This window comes from Streptopelia decaocto (genome assembly GCF_964273445.1).
Source record: "Streptopelia decaocto genome assembly, chromosome: 6".
NCBI classification, from domain to species: Eukaryota; Metazoa; Chordata; class Aves; order Columbiformes; family Columbidae; genus Streptopelia; species Streptopelia decaocto.
The window spans coordinates 68,328,117-68,355,369 of NC_138660.1; the positions used below are offsets into that span (position 1 = coordinate 68,328,117).

The 27,253-nt window shown below is 53.1% G+C and overlaps 1 protein-coding gene across 6 annotated transcripts; it reads left to right on the plus strand.

The window, feature by feature from the left end:
• DAPL1 (death associated protein like 1) lies at positions 1-27,029 on the plus strand. Of its 6 annotated transcripts, XR_014184433.1 has the most exons (5): positions 1,747-2,345; positions 6,302-6,521; positions 7,946-8,282; positions 8,368-9,109; positions 9,391-9,735. XR_014184433.1 is itself a non-coding variant. In XM_082056440.1 (4 exons), the coding sequence occupies exon 4, from the start codon at positions 21,129-21,131 to the stop codon at positions 22,161-22,163; it is 1,035 nt and encodes a 344-aa protein (XP_081912566.1). In that variant the 5' UTR covers positions 1-286; positions 446-2,345; positions 17,669-17,732; positions 20,225-21,128; the 3' UTR covers positions 22,164-27,029. The 6 variants fall into 6 exon arrangements, 4 of the variants coding, with proteins under 4 accessions (XP_081912566.1, XP_081912565.1, XP_081912568.1 ...); XM_082056440.1 differs by lacking the exons at positions 6,302-6,521; positions 7,946-8,282; positions 8,368-9,109; positions 9,391-9,735 and adding exons at positions 1-286; positions 17,669-17,732; positions 20,225-27,029 and having other exon boundaries at positions 446-2,345; XM_082056442.1 differs by lacking the exons at positions 6,302-6,521; positions 7,946-8,282; positions 8,368-9,109; positions 9,391-9,735 and adding exons at positions 16,499-16,586; positions 17,669-17,732; positions 20,484-27,029 and having other exon boundaries at positions 1,734-2,345.
• The last annotated feature ends 224 nt before the right edge of the window (positions 27,030-27,253 follow it).

Below are 27,253 nucleotides of genomic sequence, written 5' to 3' on the forward strand. Positions count from 1 at the left end.
GAGCAGAGCCCGGGTCACAGGGGGTGGCGCCAGCGCCGGGGCGCAGGTGAGCAGAGCCCGGGTCCCAGGGGGTGGCGCCAGCGCCGGGGCGCAGGTGAGCAGAGCCCGGGTCCCAGGGGGTGGCGCCAGCGCCGGGGCGCAGGTGAGCAGAGCCCGGGTCACAGGGGGCGGCGCCAGCGCCGGGGCGCAGGTGAGCAGAGCCCGGGTCACAGGGGGCGGCGCCAGCGCCGGGGCGCAGGTGAGCAGAGCCCGGGTCCCAGGGGGTGGCGCCAGCGCCGGGGTGCAGGTGAGCAGAGCCCGGGTCCCAGGGGGTCACGCTCCCTGCTCGCGGTGTCCGCGCGGCCGCAGGGCGGGAGTGGGGCCGGAGGGTGCTGGGTGCTGCCCCCGCGCGCTGCGCGGTCCCACTGCCTCCCCTCTCCTCAAATACTTCATTTGTCGTTCTCAGGTCCAAAACTGTCCATCTGCTCGACTGGGAGCTTGTTTCTCGTGGCGATAATTCCCCGCTGACCGTCGCTGCTCCGCGGCAGCGCCCCGTGCGAGCGCTGGCACCCAGGCTGATGCTGTCCACACGGATGATCCGGTACGTCTGTCACCTGCTGACGGTGCTGAGCTCTCTGAGCCGCATACACTTATTTGGCGTTTTATCGTCCCAGGAAAGTTTAAATTAGCTTCAGGTAACAAAATAATAGACTGAGAGTGTCATTGTCACTATTGGCCTCTTTGAATCTGTTAATACCTCTCCAAAACAGAGGGAGGGACTCAAACAAAGCAACTGTGCAATGCAATGATTTTTGTTTCTCATCTGAGGCAGTTTCATCGAGGTCAAATCCAGCAAGGTTTGGGACAGCACCCCCACTTTGGATTTGTTATGCTGTAGAATATTTATATATATATATTTATATATTGTTCATGGTCAGTTTTGTTTCATTGGTCTCATTTACTTATATATTTTTACACACTATGTCTTGGTGCTATACTGCTTAAAATGATCTGTGCAGTATATTTACTGGTTAATACCCCTTTACGTGTGGTTTCAGACTGGATGTGTGGGAGCGGGGCAGAAATGGGGCACGGTTTCGTTTCACTTTTCACTGCCATGGTGCAGTCTGGCTTTGGGGCTGTTTCAAAGTGTCGGGACTATAAATCTAAGCTGAATGCATTTAAATCGCGTTGTGTTTGCGATTTTGTAATCAGATTGCTAGGCCACTGAGAAAGATACAAATTGTTAACTTTTGGAAAAAGTGGTGGTCCTTGGAAGGTGATGCTGATTTGGAAATAGGTAATAATAGTGGCCTGGGAAATTTAACTTTGTTTCCACCTTTCTGACAGTTGCAGATGTGGTGAAGGAAAGGAGGAGTTAATGTTCACACTGGGGCGGTTCGGCAGGAACGGATCGGAGCGGGCGCAGCAGCGCCGGTGGGGCCCCGGCGGCCCCGTGCGTGCCGTCCTGTCGGTGACGGTCCTGTCAGTGACGGTCCTGTCGGTGACGGTCCTGTTGGTGACACCCGTGCGTGCCGTCCTGTCAGTGACGGTCCTGTCAGTGACGCCCCGTGCGTGCCGTCCTGTCGGTGACGGTCCTGTTGGTGACGCCCCGTGCGTGCCGTCCTGTCAGTGACGGTCCTGTCGGTGACGCCCCGTGCGTGCCGTCCTGTCGGTGACGGTCCTGTTGGTGACACCCGTGCGTGCCGTCCTGTCAGTGACGGTCCTGTCAGTGACGCCCCGTGCATGCCGTCCTGTCACTGACGCCCCGTGCGTGCCGTCCTGTCGGTGACGGTCCTGTCGGTGACGCCCCGTGCATGCCGTCCTGTCACTGACGCCCCGTGTGTGCCGTCCTGTCGGTGACGGTCCTGTCAGTGACACCCCGTGCTGTGGGGACAGCGAGCTGCGGGGACAGTGAGCTGCGGGGACAGCAGGCTGTGGGGACAGTGAGCTGTGGGGACAGCAGGCTGCGGGGACAGTGAGCTGCGGGGACAGCGAGCTGTGGGGACAGCAGGCTGCGGGGACAGTGGGCTGCGGGGACAGCGAGCTGCGGGGACAGCGGGCTGCGGGGACAGCGGGCTGCGGGGACAGCGAGCTGCGGGGACAGTGGGCTGCGGGGACAGTGGGCTGCGGGGACAGTGAGCTGCAGGGATAGTGGGCTGCGGGGACAGCACCACCACCGCTGGAGCAGCCCAGCGCGCAGGGAGCACCCAATAAGGGTTCTGGAACACTGGAAAAAGACAAACGCTTTGGCGTGTCGGAGCTGACAGACACTGGCTGAACTGGAGAGAAGACATCTCTGCCAAGGACAGTGCTCGTGCGCGTTCTGGGTTTGAGCCTCTACGAAAGACCGATGCTCATGAAAGGTAAGAACGTGAACTTTAGTCAGCTTCTGGGGAACAACCAACCAACCAAAGGTGGCTTTGTGGCTGTGGGTGGATGGGCCCTGGTGCTGTAGCCCGAGCAGCCTGGCTCGGGAGCGGGGCCGCTCAGGGCTCTGCCGGGCTGCGGAGGGACAGTGTCTGTCGGGGTGCACAGGGACAGTCTGTCGGGGTGCACAGGGACAGTCTGTCGGGGGGCACAGGGACAGTCTGTCGGGGTGCACAGGGACAGTGTCTGTCGGGGTGCGGAGGGACAGTCTGTCGGGGTGCACAGGGACAGTGTGTCGGGGGGCACAGGGACAGTCTCTGTCGGGGTGCACAGGGACAGTCTCTGTCAGGGTGCACAGGGACAGTCTCTGTCGGGGGGCACAGGGACAGTCTGTCGGGGTGCGGAGGGACAGTCTGTCGGGGGGCACAGGGACAGTCTGTCGGGGGGCACAAGGACAGTCTGTCGGTGTGCACAGGGACAGTGTCTGTCGGGGTGCACAGGGACAGTCTGTCGGGGGGCACAGGGACAGTCTGTCGGGGGGCACAGGGACAGTCTGTCGGGGTGCACAGGGACAGTCTCTGTCGGGGTGCACAGGGACAGTCTGTCGGGGTGCACAGGGACAGTCTCTGTCGGGGTGCACAGGGACAGTCTGTCGGGGTGCACAGGGACAGTCTCTGTCGGGGTGCACAGGGACAGTCTGTCGGGGGGCACAGGGACAGTCTCTGTCGGGGTGCACAGGGACAGTCTCTGTCGGGGTGCGGAGGGACAGTCTGTCGGGGTGCACAGGGACAGTCTCTGTCGGGGTGCACAGGGACAGTCTCTGTCGGGGTGCACAGGGACAGTCTCTGTCGGGGGGCACAGGGACAGTCTCTGTCGGGGGGCACAGGGACAGTGTGTCGGGGTGCACAGGGACAGTCTGTCGGGGTGCACAGGGACAGTCTCTGTCGGGGTGCACAGGGACAGTGTGTCGGGGTGCACAGGGACAGTCTCTGTCAGGGTGCACAGGGACAGTCTGTCGGGGTGCACAGGGACAGCCTGTCGGGGGGCACAGGGACAGCCTGTCGGGGGGCACAGGGACAGTCTCTGTCGGGGGGCACAGGGACAGTCTCTGTCGGGGGGCACAGGGACAGTCTGTCGGGGTGCACAGGGACAGTCTGTCAGGGTGCACAGGGACAGTCTCTGTCGGGGTGCACAGGGACAGTCTGTCGGGGTGCACAGGGACAGTCTCTGTCGGGGTGCACAGGGACAGTCTGTCGGGGGGCACAGGGACAGTCTGTCGGGGTGCACAGGGACAGTCTGTCGGGGGGCACAGGGACAGTCTGTCGGGGGGCACAGGGACAGCGTGTCGGGGGGCACAGGGACAGCGTGTCGGGGGGCACAGGGACAGTGTGTCGGGGGGCACAGGGACAGTCTCTGTCGGGGTGCACAGGGACAGTCTCTGTCGGGGTGCACAGGGACAGTCTCTGTCGGGGTGCACAGGGACAGTCTCTGTCGGGGGGCACAGGGACAGCCTGTCGGGGTGCACAGGGACAGCCTGTCGGGGGGCACAGGGACAGCCTGTCGGGGGGCACAGGGACAGCCTGTCGGGGGGCACAGGGACAGTCTCTGTCGGGGTGCACAGGGACAGTCTGTCGGGGTGCACAGGGACAGTCTCTGTCGGGGTGCACAGGGACAGTCTCTGTCGGGGTGCACAGGGACAGTCTCTGTCGGGGGGCACAGGGACAGTCCGTTGGGGTGCACAGGGACAGTCTCTGTCGGGGTGCACAGGGACAGTCTGTCGGGGGGCACAGGGACAGTCTCTGTCGGGGGGCACAGGGACAGTCTCTGTCGGGGGGCACAGGGACAGTCCGTTGGGGTGCACAGGGACAGTGTCTCCCCGCAGCGTGGGGTGAAGCCCCGTCTGCACCGCCACGGGCTGTGTCTGCTCAGCCAGCGCCCAGTGGTGCCTGGGAGCTCCGGTATCAAACTGCTCATTACCGCAGCAGAGGTTCGAAATATTCTTTTATACTTAGGTGCACACAACTAACAGGGTGCTCATCAGTCTAAAATGTACGTATTTTGAAAGAAGATGAAGGGGTTTTTCACTCTTATTAGGTTTTTCAGGCTATCAAAAAAAATAATGTTTACTTAGCTTTCGTTATGGCATTTTAATTAACAGTAGAGTTGATAATTACATCATAATTAGACATGCTAGTGTAATCATCCTAGATGTGTTATTTTCATAAAACCTAATCAGATGAGCTTAAAACATGTAACGGGGACATTCGGGAGCACTTTTAGATTAACCCCAGAAACCAGTTGTGACTGGATTCCGTGAGGTAGGACGATCGAAGCCCTGGTCAGCTTGCAGCTTCGCACCAGCCGTCTGCTCTGGAACCGCTGGAGCCCCTCGAGCCTGCGTGGGACCCTCTCTGTGTCCACAAACCCACCGCAAGGGGCAGTACCGGAACAGATTATTTCCCAGAGTAAACTGCCAAAAGCCTGTGTTCTCCATTTTGAGAAGAACATGGAGACTTCTCTGACACTTGTGTGCTGCAGTTCAACCTGCCATGAGCACAGCTTTATTTATGGCGGTGTTTTAAAATGGGCAGCATCGAAACAAAGAGACAAAGCACCCACGGCACTGCATCTCAGAGATTTCTATCATTGATTTCAGCAGCTAGAGCACAGGTGGTAGGTGAAAAGCAATAGCATGTGTTTGCCCGAGGAAAGAAGCCAGGTCTTTAAGTCTCTAGAAAGTAAACCACCCACAGATGACACGTTGGCTCATGCCAGCAAACAGTTAAGACAACAGCTTCCCCTGCCTGCGGAACCTGACCCGCTGGGTCCGAAAGAGCAGCAGAACAGTGAAACTGGGGAATCAGCTGCCCATTCCTTGTTGAACATGGGCAATCATACACAGTATTAGGGGTCTGGTTCTCTTTGTATGTTCAAAGCATTTCTGCCCGCTCAAACCGCATGAGAAGTGGATTCAACTCCTCTGCATTATTTGAGGGAACAGGGAGTGGCAGTGCGGCCGGGGCAGGCGGGTCAGCGGGCAGACGGGTTAGCGGATGGGCAGCCGGGGCAGGCGAGCGGGCGGGCAGGCGGGTGAGCGGGCAGGCAGGCGGGCGGGCAGGCGGGCGGGCGGGCAGGCGGGTGAGCGGGCGGACAGGTTAGCGGGCAGGTGCGGGCATCTCCTTTCCCAGCCCATTGTGTTCAGGGTTTCATTAAACTTTCATTTTTAGTCCTCTGTGTACATACAGCAACTACATTTCAGCTCTGTCCTACTGCAGGTCACCCAGCCCTGCTCTGAGTGCCGAGCGGGCAGCAGGAGCCGGGCAGCTCCCACTCCTGCTCTCGCCGCCCGGGGCTGGGCGTCCCGCGGCCGGTGCTGCTCCGGAGAGCTGCTGTTCCAACGGCAGCCACTGCAGAATTGAATCCACTTCTACCCACCACAAAAAGGCACATTTCTCACTTACAACTGGGTCCAGTAGGAACTTACGTATGGGAAGGAATTAATTACCATTCAATTACTGTCACACGCTCTCTAGTGGCCTCTCACCCTATTACAGACAGTTGCTTTCGTGTATTTGTTCAGAAACATGGGAACGATAACAAGTAATTCGCAGCTGGCTGGTTGCAAGGAGTTCAGTATCACAGGATGTGTGAACCTCCAGGATACTCATAAATATTTTGCTTTCCTCTGCTTCCACCGTGAAGCTGCTCCCTGTGGTGAAGGTCCAAGGCCACCATGAACAGCAACAAATCCTCGCGGTCAGCCTTTGAGGAAACGAGTGTTGCTGTTATGATATCACAGAAATAGTGAAGCTTGTGTAGGGGCTTCCATACAGCTCAGTGTGCTGCAATTTAATTCTTTATAATTGATTCACTTATTCCACCACCCAGTAATATTTTTTTAACAAGGACACTCGGGTGGATAAAATGTGATGACAAAGGTGTATCTTTCTAGGCAAGCTCTCGAGAAAGTTTGGTTCCATGGCCCAGAATGAGCCGGTGAGGTTTATCGTCTCCTCAAGGGCATCCCCCTCCCCCAGCGCCCCCGTGCCTGCGGTGTCCGTCCCTCTGCGCCCGCAGCGTCCGTCCCTGTCGCGGGCTGGAGGCCGCCGGATCCAGCCCAGAGCCGGGGCCGAGCTCCGCAGCCGCCCAGGAGGAGCGGGTCGGCCTCTCAGGTACGAAACCGACCTCCTGCAGGGTTTGTCTGAGGCACAATGCACTAGTCAACAATTACGTCAACGTAAAATCACCGAACGTGTGGCTGCCTCCACTGATTGATCTTCTCTGGGCTTTACATACTTAGCAATAATGTTCCTTGCAACATTATTAACTTTATGCTGAACTACTATAAAGAGACAATAAAAACCAAGGACAGATTAAAAAAGTGAAAAAGCATGTACTAATAAATAAAAGCCGTGTACCTGCACCAGAATATTTTTGTCTCCATCATGCTCCTGCAGCATCTAACAACAGCAATATTGGCTCAGCTGGAAAACGCGTTGCCTATCTGTAACTGAGCTTAAGAAACAGCAATGGTATTTCACCATTCCATTACCAGCTGTGCAAACACTATCGGTTTATATCAGTAGCCACAAATGAGTAATTCAGACATCTGAAAATGATCAGTACTGGAGATCAGGGGGATAAATACTGCAGAGTCATGAGCAGCAGACTCAACAAGAGCGGTGTGAGTTAACCACGGCACGCCGGGAGGATATCCCACACGCATGGGTGCTGAAGCGCTTGTTTTAGATGTCGACTGTGCTTGGTGTATAATTACGCTAATAGCCATGAGCTGGATTAGATCCAGTAATCAGACAGTGTGCCTGGGAAAATGGTGATTCTTGATCCTGCCTCGTGACTTTCCCAACTTCACAATCAGGTCAGAATCGCCTGCAGAACGCAGATTCTAGAGGAATTGTCACAAAGGGTGAGAGAGTACCTCTCAAAATTCCTGTGACTGCTGTCTCTTTATCACGGTGACAATTCTGTGTCTGTCCCCAGGTTTTCCCACATCTGCCTCCATTGGGAAAAAGAAAAACCAAACCCATACATTCCAAAACCACTTAGAACTATGACCATATAAACTCGGTTCCTAATTCGGTCATTCCCAGACTCCTACCACCAAAAGCAATCCATCCCCAGCACCAGATGGACATCCTGCCCTCCGGGGCTCCTGCGCCGGGGCTTCGGTGGGAACGGGGCTGAGAATGGAAGGGAAAGGAAGAGCTGTAAACCGCACCACCCGGGGCACAGGAGGGTTGTTCTCACACTCTTTCGTCCCACCCAGACAAACCAGTGTAATGATTTCCAACGAAAAAAATCTAAATAAATTAAAGCATTAAATAAATCAGACCTTAGAATTTCCTTCTTTCAATCACTTTTGTAGAGGTTGCAGAAGATTTTACGGGAAGCATGGATGAGAACTGCTATGGCTTTTGTGTTCGAGTAGGAATATAGCTTTGTTTTTAACTAAAGAGCCAGGAGCGGCTGGGTTTGGATAGTGAAGCAGGCTCGTGGGCAGTGGCAGAGGCGGTCACCTCGCTGCCAGAGGCAGCGCTCTGAGCAGAACCACGAGGCCAGTGTATCTCATTGGCAGTGCCACGGCATCAGCTCAACTGCCGAACTCCGGGTTTGAGCCCAGGGCACCGAGGGGACAGCGATGGAGACGAGTTGGGCACCGAGGGGACGGCGATGGAGACGAGTTGGGCACCGAGGGGATGGCGATGGAGACGAGTTGGGCACCGAGGGGACGGCGATGGAGACGAGTTGGGCACCGAGGGGACGGCGATGGAGACGAGTTGGGCACCGAGGGGATGGCGATGGAGACGAGTTGGGCACAGAGGGGACGGCGATGGAGACGAGTTGGGCACCGAGGGGATGGCGATGGAGACGAGTTGGACGCCGAGCGCACAGGAGGTGGAAGCTGCAGCAGGGTAACCAGCTCGCACGGCTTTCCGGGTTCTTCTGCTCTCCCTGCTTTATTTATTCTGATTTTCTCACTCTTGCTTTTCTTCACAGCTATTTCTTCCTTATCCTACCAGCAGATTCAGTAGCATCTCCAAGATAACGTCATTTTTCTTCCCAAAAAAGTAAAGTAGGCTGTGTCAGCACATTAAAATAACGGCTGTTTACAAAAAGTATCCACTGGAGAGGGTTATGTCTGATCTGAGCTCTACTGGGGCCTTAAATCTGAGATCAGAGCAGCATGCGTGGGAATCCCCCCCACAACTTGCCGGAGCGTGGCGGTGGTTGCACCTGGGGCTGGCGGCTCTTGGACGGCGCCTGCCCAGAGCTGCCCCCTGCCGGGCGCAGGAGCCCCGCGTGCCGCGGGGTCGCCAGCGCCAACCGCAGCTGTTGACAGTATCTGACACGGACTTGCGTGCGAGTACAAGAACCCTCTGGTACCTGAGCAGTGCAAAGAGACGCTGACTTTGCTTCACTCGTCGTTGCTACCGGCAGATGCAGAGAAAGCAAATGCTTTATTAGCTCCCAAATCATTCAGCTCTGATATGAGGAAGGTACTATACGCAAGTTCATTTAAATAAACTGAAAAATCAATGTTTCTCTGCTGAGGCAGAGTAGCATTAATACAAAAAATCCTTACTACTGAACAAATACTCCAGAAATAGTTTCTTTTGTTATCTCTCCTTCAGACTGATTTATCTGAACTTCTTTTGCGGATCAATATTGTCATAATCCATTTCAAGCAAAATCCTTGTTGGCAGAGACATGCAGTACTATTGACTTTCATATTGGCAAAGTAAGTTGTTTTTCTGGGGAGGAAATTGCAGCATTTCAAAGCTATTTCCTGCCTCATACACACAGAACTAAAATATCAAACAGACTTGGCTTGGTTTGAATGTCCTTTAACTTCTTCTGCTCTGGAAGTCCAAGCCAACAGTAGCCACCCATGAGGCAGCTGTTGTGCTATAAGTCCTTACTGGTTTTTATTCCATGTTCTCTTCCCCTTTTTCTGCTTTATTTCCCCCTTCTGATTCTGCCTAATCACATCTTATTTTCACATTCTCTCTCTGCTTTTAGTTGTTGAGATGTAAGAACAAGAGAATCCCAAAGACATCCTGACACTAAGGATTTTCTTCTCCCGCGTTTTCTTTGGGAATCTCTCCAGCGCGGTTTTTGTGGGAGGCGCTGGGCAGAGCAGAGCGTGTCTCAGCGTCCTAGAGGCAGCGCCCTGGCGCCCACGTTGCGCCGCCAGCAGCCGCTCGGGCGCGGTGACGGCCCAGCCCGCGGGGCACAACCGCCGGCGCGCGCGGTGGAGATTCCTTACAACACAGGCACAAACGTCAGAGAAAATGCCTTCATGGAACTTTTACTTTAAATACTGAAAATGAAGTGTATCAAATAAATAACTCCAGATTAGCTGTATCTACTTCCAGTTCCTATATTTCATCGTAAAGTTGTTACAATCAGACATTTCTCTTGGGTGATGCTATTCCTACCTGGGACATCTACTTTGGACAATGCTATTTCCAAACAGGATGGAACAGGATTAACGACCAGAACTCTGCGAGGATGGAAATCACAGACAGGATGCAGAAGATCTTACTGAGAGTTGACAGTAGAGCTATTTCAGAACCAGGTATTAATTACAGAAAGGCTTCACGAGTAGTGGGAACAGCCATCTGAAAGGGGCCGTCTCCTGCTGCAGCCGGTGCTGCTGCTCAGCCCTGCAGGGCCTCCGGGGCCCCCGTCCAACATCCTCCTGGGGCAGGAACAGCTGTTCGTTTGGGTGTCTCCATCATCAATCACCCTATTGAAACAGAAGGGACCGGCTTTCATTAACAGTCTGTAACCAAGTTCTTGGTTTCTTATTTAAGAATGAAAATCATTACAATAAAGTATATATGGGAAATTATGTAAAATCACACAAGAAAAATCTGCTTGTGCCATCCAGTGCTGGGAAATTTTTAACCGAAGCATACTATGACTAATTACACCTATTTAATATATTAAGCAACAAAGAAAAACAATGATGTCCCCAGTTTACTGCGGTTTTGGATGCCAGTGGCATCGCTATAAGATGTTTGACTGACGTCAGCTCTTTGAAGGTGTGTCTGTCTAACACGTGTCGCGGTCCCTCTGTGGCAGACTGTTAACTGGGGGTCACGGTGCTGCTGAAGGCAAAGAGGCTTCGTCGTGCCAACGGTTTCATTCCATGCCACAGCTTTCCAAAGAGCAAATGAAATTCAGGACAGACTTTCTGAACGACAAACTGGATCTTTTGGCCGAAGTGATGAAACCCTTGATAATTTAAATGTTATGACAGGTGGGCATTTTCAATAAATTGGGTGAAACTTTTATGCAGGTTAAGTAACACAACTTATTACTATGGATTAGATAATTTAGAAGGGTTCACTAAAGGCTGCATTGCTGTATTTTTGAAGCGTGACAGTAAGTTATAACAGGCCTGGAAACAAAGGGGGTTTTGAACCTTTTTTTAATATGTATATGACACGCAACAAAGTCCCTGTGTCCGGCTGCTGAGGGTCCTGCGGCCCGGCGGCACCGGGCAGGAGCTCGCGGCACACAGCCACCTCATTCAGAGCACTGTGACACTGTGACTGCACCGGATTCGTGCTCATGCTGAGGAGTGAGCGCCTGTGGGTGTCACCGTGGCCCCTTGTCCCGCGGCAGCTGCTGACCCGCCGGGACAGGTGACAAACCGGCCGGACCAGGGGTCCGCGTGCGCGACTCCCGAGCTCCGGCAGCGTTTCTGCAGCGCCAGGCTGCGTTTCGGGAGCCCGCGGACTGTCCGGTGGCAAACTCGGCAGGGCGAAGGCGGGTACGTCCAAAATGGCAAACTCGGCAGGGCGAAGGCGGGTACGTCCAAAATGGGCAAACTTGGCAGGGCAAAGGCGGGTACGTCCAAAATGGCAAACTCGGCAGGGCGAAGGCGGGTACGTCCAAAATGGCAAACTCGGCAGGGCGAAGGCGGGTACGTCCAAAATGGCAAACCCGGCAGGGCGAAGGCGGGTATGATCTCCAAAGTACTGCAATCCAAAGAGAAAACTAAAATCTACCCTCTATAACTGTGCTCTCCAGACTTTTTTATGGTGCACGCCTCTCAGTAAAAAGAATTTTGAGCCCACAACCCCAATATATGTATAATAACTGATAAATTACATATATTATATAAGTTATTGGTAAATAAAATATATAAACTACTATATAAATTATATAAAGTACACTATAACAAATAGACTAAAATAGACATTTTTAAAGGCTGAGATAAAGATAAGTTTTAAAAAATTATTTTATTTATTAATGGTACAATAAACCTTTTTGCTCTCAGAACATTAATAACGGACAATATAATGTTAATAACAATTACAGTATTTTAGCAAGAGCTATATGATTGAATTTGCTTCATTATTTTTTGAAGTATCGGTTTAACACTGTGATACAGCATTTCCAAAGCATCCTTCTAAGTTCGGTTTGTTTCCATACTTGGGTTCAATGGCTGTCCCAGCTGGGGAAAAACAAACCAAACCTCACGAAGACGCCCGGATCCAAATGCTCTAGACGTGCATTGCTGGCTGCGCTCACTAAAGCACGACAGTCGTTATGCGCTCTCATCTGCTAATGGTGCAAAGGCTTTTCTCGAACTCTGGCCAGTAAATTTTCACCATCCCTGATGCTAATCAGCTGTTCTTGCAAACCGATGGAAAGGTTGTCAAAGGTTCCCGGTGACAGAAGGACCGTGGGGACACAGGAGCTGAGCGCACAGCCTCGGGTTCTGGGGGAAGCCCCGCAGGGAAGCTGGAGCAAGTGGGCAGAAGCGATGGCAACATTGCAAAGGCAACGATAAAAACCAACCGCACGCACAGCGGCGCCGCCTCGCGTCCGGCTCTGCAAAAACCGGCTGGCAAATCACTGAACACACGGGAAAGAGCCATAAGTGGACCCTTTCTCTTCATGCTGGAAAAAAGGTGAAGTGGGAAAGCATTTCAGAGGCCAGGTTTGATTCCCAAGCACTTTAATTTATTTATTTATCATACCATATTTAAATGAGAGGGAGAAAAAAGCTAAAGTTCTGGTTTTTAGGTGTGTGGAAAGTGATCAAAAAGGGATGACAAAATCAGGAACTGCAGAATGCAAAACATGATGCGGAATTATTGAAGGAAAGGGATGCATCAGAGTAACAGATGAGGCATCGTTCGGTTCAAACCGTATGAACACAGAGCTTTGCTGGGTGGGAGAAGGTGCCCAAAACAGAGAAACATTGCATTCTAGTACAAACCAGATGCGGGACTTGGAGGAGACACAAGCAAATATGGGATAAAGAGAAGTTCATCTTGAAATAAGAAATAGAAAACATATATGAAATGTATAGAAAATCATATGTGTAATGTATGCAATATGCCAGCACCACTTCTCTTGCTTGGCTTTGGGTTGAACCTTCGGCTGAGCGCTGTATCCCAACGCGCACGCGGGCCCGCCCCGCGCCGCCCGGGCCGCCGCACAGGGCGCTGCGCGCGGCCGCTGCGCTCCCGCCGCTCCCGCCGCTTCCCCGCCGCTCCCGCCGCTTCCCCGCCGCTTCCCCGCCACTTCCCCGCCGCTCCCGCCGCTTCCCCGCCGCTCCCGCCGCTCCGCCCGCCATGGCGCGGGGAACGCTCCGCTCGCCGCTCCCGCCGCGGGGCCGGCGCCGCCCGGCAGGTAGGGAATGGGGCCGGGGCCGGCCCGGGCTCCCTGCGCGGAGGCGGCGACACAGGCGCTCTCTTTCCGCGGCAGCGGGCAGCCGCTGCAGCCGTGCCCGGGCAGCGCCGTGCGGGCGGCCCCGCGGTGCGTGGCGGGTCTCCGAGGGGCCGCCGCGATCCACCGCCCCCGACGCCGCGGCCGCGGGCAGCGCCTGGCACCCGCCCGACCTGCCGCACCTGCGGGCTCGGGCGCGCCCGGCCGGGCGGGAGGGGGCCCGGGGAGCGGCCCGTCTGCGGGGCAGCACCGGCGGGTCCGTGTAGCCCGAGCGCGGAGCGGCCCGGCCCGCTGCCCGCTGCGCCCAGCACCGTCACCGGACACGGCCCCGCGCTGCCCCGCCCGTTACACCGGCTCGGACCCGGGTGGCGCGGGCCGTGGAGCGGGGCCGGCGGGCTGCGCTCTCTGCCACGGGTCCCTACGAGCGGTTATTGCCTGGAGAGCACAAGGCAGAACTTCTCTGTCCCATCGTACCGTGAAACTTGGCTTGGTTCGTTAAAGTTTATTTTTTGAAGCATGCTTTTACATGAATTTGTGACGTAAGTAGTTTTGGCTTCCTTTTCCGCTTTGCTTGTCTCTGCCCGTCCCTGGGTTCTTGCGTCTGTGGCAGGGACAGTCGAGTTGGCCCTGGAAGGGCCTTTGAACCACCACAGGTTTTCAACCATCCCGCCTGGACACCTTCCTGTGTAACCTCAGCTGGGTGTTCCTGCTCCATGGGGGGATTGCACTGGGTGAGCTTTCCAGGGCCCTTCAACCCCTCACATCCTGGGATTCAGCCGGTGGCCTGGGCTGGGAGCTGGTTTTTCTGGACGTGTGTGGCAGGAGCCGCGGCCGGTGGGGCTGATCTGTGCCCGCGGGGCGAGCGGTGCTGGCACAGGGGAGAGGCGGTGGGAATAACGTTTCAGCTCTTCACTCACCGAACAAGGCAGGTTGGAGGTGGACAGCTTTGTTCTGACCATGGTGTCCATAAGTAACCCCGGGATTCAACTGAGCTCAGTGCCGTTGTTTTCCGCTTGGATTGGTTGTTTTTTGGGGAGTGTGTTTGTGTGTGTGAGGGGTTTGTTCGTTTGTTTTGGTGGGGAAGAAGAAGGGTATTCCTCCCTTCTTTCTTTAAAAATAGGTAATGTTTTCAATATAGAAATCAGTAAATATTTTGGCACTTAGCTCTTAGCTATTAACTGTTAGATTACGTGGCTTCCAAGGTTTTTACAATAATCTAAAAACTGAACTCTGTGTTAAAACTTTGACGATCTCGTAGTTGCTTTGGCAGAAGAAACGCACACCAGTTTCTGTTGCATTGCGAGAAGCGTCCGTGTTCCCCTCCCGCTGCCGCGGGGCCGCGCGCTCTGACCGCGGGCGGCAGCCGTTCCCGGCTCCGGGAAGAGACTGGAACAAGTCCTGCGCTATTCCTAATTATTATAAATAACTTTCTTCTCTGGGCTTGCTGGTAGTAGACACGATTCCCAATGGGCCCGTTAGTGTTTAAATATGTCTTCCCATGTTGTATCTCTCTCTCCTTCCACCCCCAACACCTCAGCTCCTGCTTTTTATAACACTTTGTAGGTTTAAAATGTCTTTGCCTCATTCTGGGTCTGGATCTCTGCACCCTGCTAAATTAAAACTGTAAAAAATGCTTCCATTTAGAAATGGACAGTCCTGCGTGTGTGCCTGGTGCAGGTCCCAGCCCCAGAGTGGATCTAGGGTCACTCAAGGGTTTTTATCCACTTCCAAAACTTTAGGTGTGTTCCTATTTGTGGTTTGAGTTGTTCCTAAAATACTTGGGGTAACTAGTGCTGGTGTTCTGGATGAGCTTGTTCAAAAGAGAACAGAATGTCAAGAAGACACCAGCCTAAGGATCTTGGAATACTCCAGGATATTTTGTCTCCGTGGTATATGGTGGGTTTTGTTCTGTTGTGGTTTTGGTTGGGTTGTGGTTTTGGTTGGTTTTAACCCTTTGTCATTGATGTTTAAAGACACCTGCCATGTTATCTCCTGCTTCCAGAGATAAGGAGCGGCGGGTATTTAGAATCTTGTTTCTGCCCCCTGGCAGATAATGGGAAATGGTTGATGCTCCCGTTTCAGGGTCACTTTCCCCTGGGCAGTGAGACCCACAGACAGTTTTGCTGAGCCTGGCTCTCTGGTGCATTCACAGCACAATTGCCGGGGGCCCAGTGCTGCTCCTGCCGCGGTGTCATTGACCGCGTGTGCGCGTTGGGAGACCAGAGCGCGGTGCGGGCGCCGCAGGCTGCAGAGCGCAGTGCGGACGCCACAGGCTGCAGAGCGCGGTGCGGGCGCCGCAGGGCTGCAGAGCGCGGTGCATGCGCCACAGGCTGCAGAGCGCAGTGTGGGCGCCGCAGGGCTGCAGAGCCCGGTGCGGGCGCCGCAGGGCTGCAGAGCCCGGTGCGGGCGCTGCAGGCTGCAGACCGCGGTGCAGGCGCCGCAGGGCTGCAGCGCCCCGAGGCTGCTCCGCACACGGCTGGAGGAGAATTCCTCTTCCTAAAACCAAACCCGCAACCAGGAGGGAAAGGTCAGATTTGATAGCAATGGGTGTTAGTTACAGATGGACACATCTGCTCCCCCTAAAATGCCCAAATACATTTTGCGTGCTATTTAGCTGAGTAATTCTTGAAACTTTTCTCCTGTACCCAAATATCTGAGTTTGAAAACTCCGGTCTTGGTTATTCAGTATAAGAATAGGAACCTCGCTGTAAGATGAAGCAATTTCTTTGAAATAATTAGGAATGCATACAAAATGTGTTCTGACTTTCAGAGATTTAAAACTTAAAAGCCCCTTGCGACCAGGAAGGAAGTATTGCTTTCAGCAAGGTGCTTTGGATAACTTTACATGTTCTGTGCTCGGATTTGAATTTTCTGACACACCTTACAACTTCAGTTGTTATTGTTAGGTCACATGTAGCTTAATTAGTGCTAATTGGTTTTGTGATTGGCAGATATCTTAATAGAATATAATTAAACTTGTTAGAACACAAGTACAAGAAAAGTTTGCAGCTGGTTGTTATCTGCATTATTAGGTTTATTCTAGAATACGTGAGCAGCTGATGAAACGTTTATGGCCATCAGTGGCATTGTGCAACCACCTGAAAGTGATTAGAGGTTGGCCGGTTGGTTTGCTTTTTAAATTCAAACTGGAAGCTGTGCCAGCCGAGGTTTGCGGGGGAAGGATGTGTGTTCACGTGCGGTGTCAGGAGTGCCTGCAGCTGCGGGACCAAAGCCCCGGCCCCGGCGTGTGCGGCGGTGCTGAGCCCGCACCGCGCGGCGCTGTGCGACGTGTGCGTGTGCTCAAAGTGAGGCACGGAGCTACAAATTGAAAGATGATTCCTTGTTAACAATTATCTGTGTTTTCCTTCTCTAAGGATACATAATGTAATATGCAATCCTGTAGGTATTTTTACATAAATGTGTTTTCTTCTTGCAGTCAGAGCTGGAGGTATGAGAGTGTCTAAAAAGCAAGAAAATGGACCGATGGAGAAAAACGCTAAAGCTGCAGGAAAAGAAAACGCGAGGTACTGCACTGCAGGGCTTGTTCCCTGCGCCTTGTGAAGCTGACGGGGAACCCAGTGACAGAACGACAGAGTGTAATGCCTCATGACAAGCAGATGCCTGACAGTTCTCTGACAATACATTACATTTGCTCGTAGTTTGGTGTGTTCTGGAGTTTTACTGTTGTTTTTTAATAACGTGGTTGTTAGGGTTGTGCTGGCGCGCCGGGAGGTGCTGGTCTCGTGGGCTGCCGGCTGCGGGGCAGTGGCGCTGCTGCCCGGGCAGCCCGTTGCCCGGTGGCACAGACGGGTCTGGGGTGACTCGTGTTTGCCGGTGCGGCAAAGTGATCGATTGCCAAAGTGAAATTCCAGTAGGAAATGCGTCGTGCCCAATCCACAGAATCGTTAACTCAACTAAAGCAGTGTCTGCTTTGCCAAGAGTCACATTTAAGGTTCCTGATTCTGTGTAAGGATCATAATGATTTTTCTTGGCTCCATTTTAAGCTGTAGAAGTATCGGTGCAAATACTGGTATCATCAGAAGAGTGTGCATTCCACAGCTCTTCCTCTTGCTGAACTTAATTATTTCACATCCACAGATCATTTGTTTGTGCAGTACTGGTAACGTAGCTGTTCTTCCTTGGAATATAAAGAAGTCAATGGGATAGTATTCTTGCTTGACAAATGGCTGCTGTCAAAGGAAACTCTCTCCAAAAGCAAAGGGTGAATTTCGTTCATGGGTCTAGACTGGAATCAAGAAAATTACAAAGCCCGATCTTGCACTTCTGGATATCAGTGCTCAGATTCTGTGACGCTGCTCCACAGCGTACAAAAAAATCCCTTCTGAGATATTTAGGGACATTTTAGATATCAAATTTTTGTATAAAACTATATCTAAATAAAGCAGCCTGCAACGCACATTTTGCACTGTTCTATTCTGAGACAGCGTATCTTCCTAAATATCATATAGTCTTTAATGTGATTAAAGGATTTAGCTCCAAAACCTAAATTTCCATTACAAAATGTTCTGTGTTAGGTGTGGAAATGGAAGAGAGGAGTGTTTCTGTGAGCCGGAAGTGCTGAACACCTTTCTGCTTTGCTTTGCAGCGCCGTCGCCAGCTTTGCGAGGACTCGGCCCGTGGGGGTGCTGCTGGCCCGAGTGCTGAGCAAGGTAAGTACAGCCGGAAGGACAGCATACGTGTTAGCGGGACATCTGTATACAGCTCAGCTAAACAAAAAGATCAAACCCTGAATCGTCCTTAAACCGCTGGTATCTGACATTTCCGTGTTTGTCATCTACCACTAACTCTTCTTGAGATTCCCTGTTTCTTCAGCAGTTGTGTGGCTAAAACACTACCCTGTTTCCCTGAAAATAAGGCCTACCCTGAAGATAAGCCCTAGTGTGATTTTTCAGCATTTTTGAGGGTGCTCAAAATATAAGCCCTACTCCAAAAATAAGCCCTAGTTACAGTTCACAAAAAAGTCAATTTAAGTAGTGTCCAGACAACTATACATGTAAAAAAGTAATACGTTTTGGAGCAAAAATTAATATAAGACCCTGTGTTATTTTTGGGGAAACAGGGGAGATGGTTAGAATGTACCTCACCTCCCCTCCCGGTTCTGCTGCGTTTGGTCCCATTCCTGTTGAACACTAAGTAGCCCAGGGTGGTCGTGTGGCCCTGTTACAGGCAAGTACAGCGGGGTATCAAGGTGGGATTACAACCTAGAGCAACACCCAGTCCCGAGGTCTGTGTCCTGTGGTGGCAGTAGCTGTAGCTTGTGCACGGGTCTGACGCAGGAAGCGGGAGCTGCAGCGGCGGGTGTGCACGGGGCAGCGGCACAGCGTGTTCCCTGGGAGCTGCAGCAGCGGGTGGGCACGGGGCAGCGGCACAGCGTGTTCCCGGGAGCTGCAGCAGCGGGTGGGCACGGGGCAGCGGCACAGCGTGTTCCCTGGGAGCTGCAGCGGCGGGTGGGCACGGGGCAGCGGCACAGCGTGTTCCCGGGAGCTGCAGCAGCGGGTGGGCACGGGGCAGCGGCACAGCGCGTTCCCTGGGAGCTGCAGCGGCGGGTGGGCACGGGGCAGCGGCACAGCGCGTTCCCTGGGAGCTGCAGCGGCGGGTGTGCACGGGGCAGCGGCACAGCGCGTTCCAGGGCAGTGTCAGGCTGCGGTGGTCCCGGGGCAGTGTCAGTGTCAGACTGCAGTGGTCCCAGGGCAGTGTCAGTGTCAGGCTGCGGTGGTCCCGGGGCAGTGTCAGTGTCAGACTGCGGGGGTCCCGGGGCAGTGTCAGTGTCAGACTGCGGTGGTCCCAGGGCAGTGTCAGTGTCAGACTGCGGGGGTCCTGGGGCAGTGTCAGTGTCAGACTGCGGGGGTCCCGGGGCAGTGTCAGTGTCAGACTGCGGTGGTCCCGGGGCAGTGTCAGTGTCAGGCTGTGGGGGTCCCAGGGCAGTGTCAGTGTCAGACTGCGGGGGTCCCAGGGCAGTGTCAGTGTCAGACTGCGGGGTCCCGGGGCAGTGTCAGTGTCAGACTGCGGGGGTCCTGGGGCAGTGTCAGTGTCAGACTGCGGGGGTCCCGGGGCAGTGTCAGTGTCAGACTGCGGTGGTCCCGGGGCAGTGTCAGTGTCAGGCTGCGGTGGTCCCGGGGCAGTGTCAGACTGCGGTGGTCCTGGGGCAGTGTCAGTGTCAGACTGCGGGGTCCCGGGGCAGTGTCAGTGTCAGACTGCGGGGGTCCCGGGGCAGTGTCAGTGTCAGACTGCGGGGGTCCCGGGGCAGTGTCAGTGTCAGACTGCGGTGGTCCCGGGGCAGTGTCAGTGTCAGACTGCGGTGGTCCCGGGGCAGTGTCAGGCTGCGGTGGTCCCGGGGCAGTGTCAGTGTCAGACTGCGGGGTCCCAGGGCAGTGTCAGTGTCAGACTGCGGGGTCCCAGGGCAGTGTCAGTGTCAGACTGCGGGGGTCCCGGGGCAGTGTCAGTGTCAGGCTGCGGTGGTCCCGGGACAGAAGCACAGCGCATTCCGCGGCTGCTGCGCCTCAGGCCTCACAATACAGAGTCAAGTGTCTTCGTGACTTCTCCCTTGGAAATCCTATGAGATCATTTACAATTTTACGTTACAAAGCGGTTGATGGACCCTTCTGGTCATCATTCTAACAGCTCCCGTGCAGTGTCTCGCTAGGCTGTGGGTGCAGACTCGTACACCTCTGCTTTGCAAGAGCTGATTGAATGAGCAGCTTTTTAATTTGTGTGCCTGTCTGAAGGTCTGACAGTTATTATCTGTTGTTCATACACACACAGTCTTTAGATTCTGAAGCACGCAGGAGTTCCTCATCCGTAGAGCTTGGTAAAGCATCAGTTGCGTCCCTTCAACGTCAGCCTTTCATCAGCAGGTCAGATTATAGCTTTAGTGTGTAGGCCTTGAAGTTTTGCTCAGATTGTTTGCTCAGGAGAACAGACACAGCTCGTCCATTTCTCTGGCACTTGCCCCATCTCTGCTCTGACCCACCACTCACTTCTGCTGGTTTCCAGGATCTCATATGTGAAGCCTCCGCGGTATTTTAGAAAGTGATAATTAGATACTGTAATGATGAAGGTTTGAATCTGGGAAAGTAAGAATTTGAAGCAATTTACTGTTAACTCTGACATACTTCTTACTCTGTTTTCCTTCCTTTGACAGCTCATTCTCTGAACTACTAAAAAAAGGGAGGGGAGAAAAATCAGTAGTTCATTGAATGTAGTGACGCCAATAGCACTTTGAAAACCGAAGTTACAGTCACATGTACAAGTCACCATGAGTTTTATGGATTGATCATTTGGACTTTTTGTAGTCAGGTTTTACTGCCATTTTTAAACTGCTTTTGTCTGATGGAATTGCGGAAGAGGACAGCACAAAAGCTGTATTCTGTCCCAACTTCCCCCCCGCTTTAATGTTACAGATGAGCCACAAAATTCATGCAGCAGCGTTACAAGTAGCTCACCGGAAGCCACGGCCTGCCCTGGAGAGGTTCCCACTGCCTGGAAGAATTCGCATTATTCAACAGCCACGGAAATGTTAAGATACTTGTTAAAATACTCATGTTTACTTAAAATTGAGTTTCTATTCTAACTAGCACTGAGCACACTGGGGTGAAATGATTAAAAGCTGTGCCTTGTATCGTACTATATTTCTGCTACTGACAATAAAATACTTAAGAAGAAGAGTTACTAAATGTGCTTGGGATTTATTAAAATATCACGGCTTCTGTCTAACCTGGTTGTACAGGTGTACACTAATTACTCAACGCTAAGGAGTCCAACAGCTTCGCTTACTGTGTGAATTGTGACTGAAGTACTGGAATCTGTCAGCCCTCTTTATATATTCTTTATATATTTATTTATTTAAATTTAGTGATAGCCGAGCTGAAGCGAACATGACCCTAAGAAAGCGGGTCACAACCGACAGGCATGGTTTGTGCTTTAACTGAGGCCGTGTTCCACGCTGGCTGTACGACAGGCTTGCTGCGTAACGACAAACCTCAGGAAGCCCTGGGAGAGATTTCCGTGCAGTGGAGAACATATTTTGTGTTGCGTTCTGTAAGGAAATGCAGCAGATCCCTCTGCTGGGCTGCGGACGGAGGGAGCGCCGGGTGAGCGCAGCCGGGGTGCGCCTGGGGGGGAGGGCGAGCGGGGGCGCTGCTGCACGGGACCTGAGCTGCTGGGGGAACGCGGGGTTCCGGGCTGCACAGACAGAGCCTCTGGAACGCGGGGTTCCGGGCTGCACAGACAGAGCCTCTGGAACGCGGGGTTCCGGGCTGCACAGACACAGCCGCTGGAACGCGGGGTTCCGGGCTGCACAGACACAGCCGCTGGAACGCGGGGTTCCGGGCTGCACAGACAGAGCCTCTGGAACGCGGGGTTCCGGGCTGCACAGACAGAGCCTCTGGAACGCGGGGTTCCGGGCTGCACAGACACAGCCTCTGGAACGCGGGGTTCCGGGCTGCACAGACACAGCCGCTGGAACGCGGGGTTCCGGGCTGCACAGACACAGCCGCTGGAACGCGGGGTTCTGGAGCTGGGCGGCGCAGCCGGCGGTGCGTGGCGCGGCTGGCGGTGCGTGGCCCGGCTGGCGGTGCGTGGCGCAGCTGTCCCGGCTGGCGGTGCGTGGCGTGGCTGGCGCGGCTGGCGGTGCGTGGCGTGGCTGGCGGTGCGTGGCCCGGCTGGCGGTGCGTGGCGCGGCTGGCGGTGCTTGGCCCGGCTGGTGGTGCGTGGCCCGGCTGGCGGTGCGTGGCGCGGCTGGCGGTGCGTGGCGTGGCTGGCGGTGCGTGGCCCGGCTGGCAGTGCGTGGCCCGGCTGGCGGTGCGTGGCGCGGCTGGCGGTGCTTGGCCCGGCTGGCGGTGCGTGGCCCGGCTGGCGGTGCGTGGCCCGGCTGGCACGGCTGGCGGTGCGTGGCGCGGCTGGCAGTGCGTGGCGCGGCGGGCCGGAGCTGGGCAGGTGCAGCTCCGAGTGGCTCCGCGGTGCCGTACCGACTGAGGGCCGAACCCAGCGTGCCATTTCTGACTCGTGTCAAACCGCGGCAGGTGAAACGGCAGAGAGATTACGCGTGGCAAACCTGGGAAGATACTGTGAGAGAACTGTAACAAAATACTGTGTTGCTTGAAGCTTCTGTCCCTTCCAAGCTGTACTTGTTTAGCCTGTTTTTCTCTAAGCAGCATGCACAGGTTTGCAAGTCGTTTCAAGTGCAGTGACCTCTCCCTGGTGTACAAAACCCAGAAGCTCTGGTAACAGGTATACACATAACCCAGGTGTTTACTGAGCGTGTCTCTAGTTTCAGTGGTAGAGGAGTATATTTCTAGAATGTACCAAAAAAAATTCCTTGGTATAATCAGTGTCATTTGTGCTATTCGTAGTGCGATGGCTCCTGTTGTAACTCCCGCGGCAGGTTCGCACTGAAGCCCCTCCTGGCTTTGGAAGCCCTGCTGTCCCCGAGGCCGCGGTTTAATGTGCTGCCGTTCCTCCTGGTCCCTCGCGCATCTTCCAGATTATCCTCTCCTGCTTCACACGAGCAGCCGACCAGTTTAGCGGCAGGAATGTGCTGCCAGCTGCCTCGGCTTCCCTGGAGGAACCAGTCGCACTTTGCCCTTTATTCAGCAAAACCACACAGAGAACAATGATTCAACATAATAGCATGTTTATTGTTCTTGCCAAACTTGGCCACAGACTCTACTCCTGGCTATTACTCCACTCTTGATTAATTTTAATGACAAATTTTAGATCATTTTATTATCAGAAATTTCAGTCTGGCACTTCATTTATAGCAGGCTGCCACTGTTAGCTCATTCTTCATTGAAGAGGACTTAAGATTCAGAAGTCTGAGAATGGCCGACTCTCTAACTCTCCAGCTGTTTGCTAACACTCAAGATTTTATCGAGGTTTGTGGCTCGTATCAAGAGTAGCTTAAGAAACACCAGTGGTTCTTTATTATTGCGCTTAGCCACAAGAGGCTGCTGTGTGCCGCCCAGCGCTCAACACACGGCTCTGCCTACGGGGACCTGTATTGTAATCTGCTCAAACAGTTTCAAAGGAAAAATAATAACTCCTTTATGAAAGCATCATTTGGTGTTTCACAGAGGACATGACTCCTTAGAAGCTGTAAAGATACAAAGGGCATAACCCGATGGTAACAAAAAGTGGTTTCTGATTCCGTGTCCTTCCTGCGTCCTCTGCGTTCACAGCTGTAGGCGATGACCCGTGAGAGCAGCACAAGGAATGGGGTGAAATGCAGCTGTACTGCTACCAGGTGAGTTCAATGAGCTAACTGAGATTGGCTGGTTTTGCAGATGTTTTCTTATTGTGTTTCTAAATGTGGTCTCTTCAGAACAAATTCATTGCTTCATGACCAGGGAACACTGGAAGCTGGATACAGCATTTCCTACCCAACAGTTGGGTGAAAAGGGGTGGGATTTCCCCAGCTGCCTTCAGTGACACACACCGCTTTTCCGCTTGGGTTTACAGCTGGTGATTAAGTCAGAAGTTGTTTTTATATAAAGGAATGATTAAGACTTTTCCTAAGCTACTATTAAACATGTTTTATATCATAGCCATCATTTGAGTTGCACAATATGCATTTAGTGTATACTGAAATAGAACAGTCACTAAAATGAAGATTGACTTTAAAATTGAAATCCAACCTTCTCCTTTCATTGTTGATAACTCTCTTAAATTCCTTCTAGTTGAAATTTTCCGTAGCTGGTGTGCGTTCTCAGAGTTAAAGAGCCGGAGCAAACCGAGCTATCCGTAAGCTACAGAAGCCTGTTTGTTCTCACGTTACTATCAAGAAACATCAAAAAGCAGTGAAATGCAAGATTTCTATTGAAAAAAACAGCTGAAACTGAAAGCTTTTAACTTGGTTTATTCTGTGGATCTTAGCCTTAAAAAGTCAAAAAGCCCGGTTTCGAATGGTTTTGTTGGAGCTGTCAGACGGGCCGGCGCACGCTCGCTGCCCACAGTGGGTGTGCTCTGAGCCCTCCGGACCAAGGTGTGCTGGGCTTTCTGAGGACAGCCCTTCAGAATGGGGTGCGAAGAGCCCTCCAGTTGCGTTGCAAACTCCAGCTGCCAGTCCTCTGGTGGCAGCGAAGAACTGGCCTTGCTGCCTTGAATTGCAATGAATCAAGAGAAACACCTGTGTGGGGCGGGAGAGGAGCGGAGAGTCGAGTGTGCCAAAGCTCTGTAAGGATTCAGAAACGTGGCTGACAAAACTGGATACACTGCATGCATCTGCTGGTTTATATGCATATGCTATTCTAAACTAATAAGCTCACACTTCACAAATTGAAGAGCCTTGAAGCTGGTAGGGATGATAGAAGGCTCATACCTTTAAATGTTTCATATCTTTCGTCCTAACTTCTTAGCATGTACATGTATTTGTGCGTAGGCCAGGAGTGGCTGCTCGCTCGTTTTCGGTCACTGCCTTTAGAGCCGCCTCAGTTAAGGGGGCGACGTGAGGAACTCTGAATTAACAGGAATTCTCTCAAGTGACTTCTCACTTGTCCTGTGGTTTCTTGGATTTCAAGCTGGAGGCTACATAAAGTGCACTCAAATCCCCCATTGTCACTAAAATGCGACAGTGCGGTACTGCCATCCATCCAGGTTTGTGGAAGCCCGCTGGGTCCGGCCTCTGGCGCTGCGGGCGCGGAGCTGGGTGTTGTGAGCCCGGCCGGCGCGCACGGATCCGCACACCCGCGGATGGAATAACGAAGGGCACCACCATCTCTTGGTGGTTTTCTGATTCACTGGAGCAGCAGAAGAGGCCTGATCTCCCACACAGCCTCCACAAACCATGCAGAAGTTAAATAAGGAATTAATACTTATCTGCAGATGAAATAGAAAACTCGTTGGGTAACCTGGATCTACTCTTGCAATGCTTTAGTCTTCTGTGTGTGCTGTCAGTCCAGCTCCTGCAGTGGGGCAGCAGATGTACTCGTTACCTTTTTCTTTCTTCTCTAGGCAACATCTGGTTCAGTATAGTGAAGCCATGTGGATTTCTCTAAAAAGTAATCCTTAACCAGAAAATTTACACCTTCTTGGACATCTGCAAATCCAACAGTCACAAAGCTATTGAATATAAGGTTGTGTTGATTCTAGTTCTAGAACAAGTTGTTTTCTTAAAATCAGTAAATCAAGGATTTTCTATGAAATTATTATTTTGCATGAGAATGAATCTGACAGGATAAAAACAGCTGCATTGAAAAGAAGCTCCTAAAATTTACAAAACTATCTTATTTGCAGAAACACTCCAAAACCAAGAATTGAAGTATTAGGCTAAAACAAGAAGTCCAAACTAACATAAACAGCCCTGGAGCTGAGCAGAAGTGAGAGGTCTGGTTTCTTATTCCCCTAGTCCCCAGCATTACAGTGAACATTGCTGCCATGGTCTAGGATTCCTGATTTCCCCAAAAAATAAATAAATAAAAAGAAGCTTTAAAAGTATGAGAAGCTTGCATGATAAGTGTGAGACTCTGTGAGAGAAGGAAAAGGAATAGCTGAAGAATTTGGGCGTCTGGGAGTGGACAAATCATGTGAACAAATGAGTGGAAGGAGCAGAGGGCAGAACAGTTAAAGTAGAAAAGCAGCTGTGGGCTAAATTCTTCCCTAAAGGAAAGCACTGGTGAGAGCACAAATGTTGGCGTTGCTACTATCAAAAGCCTTGCTCTACTGAGACAGATAGGGAAGCAGCAAAATCATGCCCTAGTTAAAAATACTTTGAGTCTGAGGTTTCCTGTGGAACAGCAGGACCCAGATCCAACTGGCTGTAAATACTGTTTCAGAACTGTGGGTTCATATCCAGAGGGAGGGAGCACTTGGCCTGATGAGGAATGGGTCACGGAACGCTGAAGTCACCAGGACCCCCAGGTCCCTTTCCCCTACACTGCTCTCTAATATGTAATTTCCCAGCCTATACTGGACCCTGGGGTTGTTCCTGCTCAGATGCAGGACTCTACACTTGCCCTTGTTAAATTTCATCAGGTTATTCCCCGCCCAGCTCTCCAGCCTGTCCAGGTCTCTGATGGCAGCACAGCTTCCAGTGTCACCACTGCTCCCAGCTTGGTGTCATCAGCAAACTTGCTGATAGAACACTCTATTCCCTTGTCTAAATCGTTAATGAATATATTGAATAATATTGGCCCCAGTACTGACCCCTGAGGCACTCCACTAGATACTGGCCTCCGACTGGACTCCGCACCATTGACTACCACTCTCTGGCTTCTCTCCCTAAGCCAGTTTGCAACCCACCTCACTACTCTATTGTCTAGACCACACCTCCTCAACTTAGCTGTGAGGATGCTGTGGGAGACTGTGTCAAAGGCTTTACTGAAGTCAAGGTAGACCACATCCACCGCTCTGCCATCATCCATCCACCTTGTTACATTCTCATAAAAGGCTATGAGGTTGGTCAAGCATGACCTACCCTTGGTAAAGCCATGCTGACTGCCCCTAATAACCCTCTTATCCTTGATATGCCTTGAGATGGCACCAAGGACAAGCTGTTCCATTACTTTCCCAGGGACAGAGGTGAGGCTGACCGGTCTATAATTACCCGGGTCCTCCCTCTTGCCCTTTTTGAAGACTGGAGTGACATTTGCTTTCCTCCAATCCTCGGGCACCTCTCCCGTTTCCCAAGACTTGGCAAAGATGATGGAGAGCGGTCCCTGAAGGTGCCATTTCCAACCTGCCTCCTGAGCGCCTTACATGGCCCAGTTCAGCGAGTGATGTGGCTGCTCCGAGTGATCTGTTGTCATTTTTATTTATAATTCACCCATCTTTTTGAAGACCTTACAAGCCAGGATGTAGCTAATTTCAGGTTACCGATAAAAAAGGCTGCACTGCTTGAAGTGGGATCAAGGCACCTGTGCTGCGTGTGCAGCCCCGGGGCCGCCCGGCCCCGGCGGGGCTCACAGCCCCCGGCCGGGCTTGGGGCGTTCACAGCGGGCTGGGGTCACCGCAGCCCCGCACGGCGCAGCGCAGGCGAGCAGGAGCCCCGGGGACGAGCAGGAGGCGCGGGGACGAGCAGGAGCCCCGGGGACGAGCAGGAGGCGCGGGGACGAGCAGGAGCCCCGGGGACGAGCAGGAGGCGCGGGGACGAGCAGGAGCCGCGGGGACGAGCAGGAGCCGCGGGGACGAGCAGGAGGCGCGGGGACGAGCAGGAGCCCCGGGGACGAGCAGGAGGCGC